The sequence below is a fragment of the Palaemon carinicauda genome, chromosome 27 (assembly GCF_036898095.1).
Source record: "Palaemon carinicauda isolate YSFRI2023 chromosome 27, ASM3689809v2, whole genome shotgun sequence".
Taxonomy (NCBI): Eukaryota; Metazoa; Arthropoda; class Malacostraca; order Decapoda; family Palaemonidae; genus Palaemon; species Palaemon carinicauda.
In genome coordinates, this window is record NC_090751.1 from 54694786 (window position 1) to 54700427 (window position 5642).

At 37.8% G+C, this 5642-nt stretch overlaps 1 protein-coding gene across 1 annotated transcript in view; it reads left to right on the top strand.

Annotated features, from left to right (window-relative positions):
• LOC137620913 (uncharacterized) overlaps window positions 1-3252 on the top strand; it is a 10159-nt gene extending 6907 nt beyond the window's left edge. The window contains exon 3 of the mRNA XM_068351357.1: window positions 2984-3252. Within this exon, the coding sequence (XP_068207458.1) occupies window positions 2984-3252 (269 nt within the window). The remainder of the gene's footprint in view (window positions 1-2983) is intronic.
• Window positions 3253-5642: the final 2390 nt, after the last annotated feature.

Consider the following 5642-nt stretch of genomic DNA (forward strand, 5'->3'; position numbering starts at 1 on the left):
AGACGAAGCATAAAAGAGTAAAATAAAAAAAAAATTACCTTATACAATACATTTTTTTTAATATACAGTCGTGATCATGGAATTATGAACGGAGTGAGGAAGTGCATCAAGTAACAGAAAGGAAACGGAATGAGAGAATTGATAAGATGGTTAAAACAATGTCTTCTACAGTGTGAGTTGGAAAGCTAATTGTATATGCACACCATATGAGTCGATAAGCAGACATACAGCCCCACAGATCAACGCGTGTGGTATTGTCCGTGGGAATAGGCACAGGTACTATATAGTAATACCTCCCAGTAGCCAAGTGTATAATCACTCTTATAGGAGTTAAAAGAAATTGTTAAAATGAAAGCGACCTATGCGTAGAAAAGGAAAATTATCGTTTTATCTTTTAAACATTCAAAATATTGAAGAGTTGAGCCATTCTGGTATTTCATATTTGGGGATTGCAAGTAGTGTTACAAGGTCAAAGGCTGGAATGTAACATAACACTCATAGAGAGAGGGCATTTATTTTCTCTTAATATTTATATACAAACACACAAATATCAATTATTCCTAAAAATATCTTTTAAGCTGCGGTCGTCTACTATCCTGAACATAATGAAGTACTGAAAATAGTTAAAGAAACCATGCCAATAACCAGCCCATATAAACCATATTCTTTTGTATGAAAATAACGATGTCATAAAAAAGTGTACCCTAGAGTAAATGAGGACTTTTAATTGAATGAATCACTCGAAAGAATGTTGAAATCACACGAAATAATTCGTTCACAGCATCCACTAAGAATATGAGTAAGGGGGAGGGGAGGTGGAATCAGCAGATAAGAATTCATGGATGTTTATGCATTGCGATCATCATCCTCCAATGGTTTTAGTTTATCTATAAATATACATATGAAAGGGATTTATTCAACAACAATTAAACTCGTTTTTGTTCAAAAATTAAAATATCAATACCCAACATGACAACCATTAATCTATAAATTCTTTGCTGACGATTTTCTTTAACACACGGAAATGGCCCCAGATGCAAAAACAGTTGTCGCACAGATAAAGCTGCCTCATTAACACCCGAGCACAGCTAACAATGCAGACGCACTTTCGAAAACATCTATTACATCATGCTTCCCCGCTTCGTCTTAAATATTAATTATGGCCATTCACGTATTATCAGATATGCATTTTGTGCCTCATTAGCCTGTCAGAGGAATATGAAGTTATCGCGAAGGGTTCCGCTTATTTATGGCCGATTGAGCAGAGCGCCGGGGTTCACCCATGACGCAGAAAAGCTCAGGACAAGAGAATTATTATTTCTAAATCAGTTAGCTATTGATGCATTGTGCTAGAAATAAGAAATGCTTCTATGCTGAGGTTTAAGGCATAATTTCCGTGTGTAATGACTTGTTAATTGTCAGGAACTAGTAGCCTACTGCTTCATTCTCGTTAAATAAACACATTGATAATAACAGTAGTTGAAATAATAGTAGTTGCAGTAGTGGTTATTTACCATCACTATCTTTAAATAAAAAACTATAGAAAAAAAAATAAATAATAAAAGTCTCGGGTCAATTTGTAACAGCGGCTAACCAGCGTCGCTAATTCATGGACAATTTCCGTCTTTGAGAGAGAGAGAGAGAGAGAGAGAGAGAGAGAGAGAGAGAGAGAGAGAGAGAGAGAGAGAGAGAGAGAGAAGTCGTATTTGCAAAGAAAATTCAATTTCCAATAACCAACGCTTTTGAAGGATGGGGTCACAGGCAGCACCTTGATAATCATCTGCCTCTGGACTCGGAAATCCTTGATCTCGTTTGGAAGTAATTTAAAAGTTTACGATGAATGGGGGTGGTGGTTAGGGCCCCAGTAAGGGAAGGAGGACGGAGAACTGAGGAATAAAAGGAGAACATACGTAATATATTTTCTTTGAGAGAGAGAGAGAGAGAGAGAGAGAGAGAGAGAGAGAGAGAGAGAGAGAGAGAGAGAGAGAGAGAGTGTGTGTGTTATTAAATAGTCCATATACATTTTCAGAGAAGTAAATTGTTATGCCCCTATATCTTCTAAGTACAGGGGACTTCAATAATTACCATTTATAGAATCTATAATAGCAATCTGTATTGATAAACCCTGCAAAAGGTTAACCTGTCAACACAATAAGTTAATTGTTAACGAACTGTGAGAAGTCCTTTTCAGAGATATTATATAATACCCTTTGAACGTTTTCCTCTTCCAAAGAGGGTTATATCTTAGAGGCCCCTCCCATTTTCAATATCATGATTTTCTACATTTTGAAAGTACAATCACTTCTACCCTGCCCTTTATTTTCCTCTCTCCATTCATCTTACCAACAACCTGAAGCTATAAACTAGCAAGCAGGTACGCAATTCAATGCATAAGTCAACAGAGATATACTGAATTTTTAGGGAACACGAAAATCATTTCTTTCCTGAAAATTCAAAAAAATCGAACACCGATCAACTACTTTTTGAGCTGGAGAGAGAGAGAGAGAGAGAGAGAGAGAGAGAGAGAGAGAGAGAGAGAGATATGTTAGGAATGGGTTCATTCCCATTGGGTGAGGAATGCCTCGTCGAACACCTCGTATTGTACATTTTGGTGAAGTACTATACACTCACTATTTTCTCTCTCCTTTTTAATGAGTCAACAAACGCATATTGGATTTTATGGACAGCACAAATATCGTCACTCGTTTTGAAGTGAGGAAATCGAACGTTAATCTATCAGTTTGAGAGCTGAATGCGCTGCCACTTTCTTTTCTCCTTCAAGTTGTGGAATTCTTAATCAGTCATGGTCTTGTCTTCCCGAAGAAGCAGATATACAGCTTCCATAGGGGTGGCCTTTTTTCATTACGTTTTTCCCTTAAGAGTAAATTGCATAACTGTATTTTGTTGTGAGCTAGTGACCGAAATCTCAAGGGAAAAACTAATTATAATTACTATGTAAACGAATAAAACTTTATGTTGCCAGGAAATGCAATCAATAACGGCCCAACAGCAACCGCAATAATGCCAACCATAAACGCAACCACCAGCAATCGCTATCAGCCCAATCACGCAATTGCTCTTGCAGAGTGGGTTCCTAAATCGCGGCTTCGTGAAGGCATCTCCCAAGAAACAAGCCTGGGTCACGGTGGTCGCCCCAGCCCCTCAATGTCAAATTTTGAAAAGGGCCCACAAGCAGTCATGAGAAGAAACTTACGTGCTGGGGTCACGCAAGGGTGGCCACCTGACCCTTAACAGGGTCCGACCTTGTTTTCCAGCGGTATCGCTGGAGAAGGCCGAACCTTTGCGACCTATCCCCCACCCCACTCCCAAGATTCTGCAGCAAAGAAAAAACTTTCCTTCTCATAGGAATGGAAAACTATAGGCAAAAACGCTTTCCACTGTCTGATAAAGAAAGTGTATTTTGGTTCTCTTAGATTGTGTATGAGATCTATAAAATTAAAAAAGGCAAACATTATAAAACAGCAAAACCTAATTCAATTTATTGGGTCTTTTGACTGGCCAGACAGTACTACATTTGATCTCTCTCTCTTTGGTTACGGCTTGTTTCATCTTTGCCGATACATACACAGAACAGTCTGGCCTATTCTTTGCACATCCTGCTTTTTCCTCATACACTTGACAACCCTGAAATTACCAAGCAATTCTTCTTCTCTCAGGAGTTAATTACTGCACTGGAATTGTTCTGTGGCTACTTTCCTCTTGGTAAGGGTAGAAGAGACTCTTTAGCTATGGTAAGCAGCTCTTCTAGGAGAAGGACACTCCAAAATCAAACCATTGCTCTCTTGTCTTGGGTAGTGCCATAGCCTCTATACTATGATCTTCCACTGTCTTGGGGTACAGTTCTCTTGCTTGAGGGTACAATCAGGCACACTATTCTATCTTATTTCTCTTCCTCTTGGTTTTTTACCTCCGCCAGGAGGGTATGTTTTCGGTTCGGTTTGTTTGTTTGTTTCTTTGTTTGTTTGTTTGTTTCTCTGTTTGTCTGTCTGTCTGTGGACAACGTAGAGGCCACATTTCTACACGGAATCACTTCAAACTTGGCCAAGTAGTTCCCCAATGTGTATGGAAGAACTGATTAAATTTTGGTCAAGGTCACCCCAAGGTCAAGGTCACAGGGGTCACTGGTGTCACTATGACATAAGTGGCCATATCAAGAGACAGAAATAAAGCACTGACTTTTGCATAAGCCAACAGGGAAGTCCTAGTCCAGGCGCAACCCATGGGTGATGTTCAAATTTATAAAGGTCAAAGGTCAAGGTCATATTGGTGCATTATATCAATGTCATATTAAGTATCAGTGGCAAATGAACAAAGATCACTTGAAGGTCAAAAGTCAAGCAGGTCACTTGAAGGTCAAGGTCACGTGAAGGTCAAGGTCACGTGAAGGTCAAGGTCACCTGAAGGTCAAGGTCACGTGAAGGTCAAGTACATTTGAAGATCAAGGTCACTTGAAGCCAAGGTCATGTGAAGGTCAAGGTCACGTGAAGGTCAAGGTCACTTGAAGGTCACGTGAAGGTCAAGGTCATGTGAAGGTCGAAGTCACATCAATTCATGATTCTAGGACATATGGCGCTCTAGGTCACCTTGGCGGAGGTATGTCCTCTACGAGGACCATGTCCGCGTTCAGGACTTGCTCACTTGTTTTTCAAGTTTTTACAGTTTATATATGAGAGATTTATTCAAATGTTGTTATTGTTCTTCCACTTCTCTTGTTGTTTATTTCCTTTACTCACTGGGCTATTTTCCCTGTTGGAGACCTTGGGCTTGTAGCATCCTGCTTTTCAAGCTACGGTTGTAGCTTAGCGAATAATAATAATAATAATAATAACAATAATAATAATAATAATAACAATAATAATAATAATAATAATAATAATAATAATAATAATAATAAATTGAAAATATGGAGACAAAAAAGACATGGGTACTATAGTCAATTCTTTTTAATGAGGCAGATTTACACCGACTCGCAGGGGTACCCTTTTAGCTTGGAAAAGTTTCCTGATCGGTGATTGGTTGAACAAGATAATTCTAACCAATCAGATAGCAGGAAACTTTTCCGAGCTAAAAACAGTGCAAATGCGCCTCATTAAAAAGATTGAGTATAGTGAAAAAGTTCTTGCCTTTTCCGTAGAAGTAAAAGACCAATAAGTGTCATTCCGAATAAATACAGTATTTGATGAAAAGAAGGATCATATTCCTGATTACGCTCCTGTTGAAAAAAAAAAAAAGAGAAAAAAAAATGCTGGATGTTGAAACCATTGGTTCAAGTGTAATTCACAGAATAAGTAAACTTAGGCTTATTCAAAACTGATTAAAATAGAGAATATCAGAACAACTAAAAGAGAATTTAATAAAATAACAACACTTATGCGAACATTTCTCTGACAATTTTCAGTTTTTAACTGCAATTTCCTTGAAACAATTTTCCATAAAAAGATGCTGAAAAGGGTGACAAGAACAATTTATTCACGCAAAAACAGGAATTCTTAGTTCAATTTATAAAAAAAAAAAAAAAAAAAAAACTTACTCTCCAAAAAACAAATTCTACTCCATAAAAAAATCCAACCCATAGCCAACGAAATGGCGAAAAAGATGGGAACTCTAAACAATTAACTAAG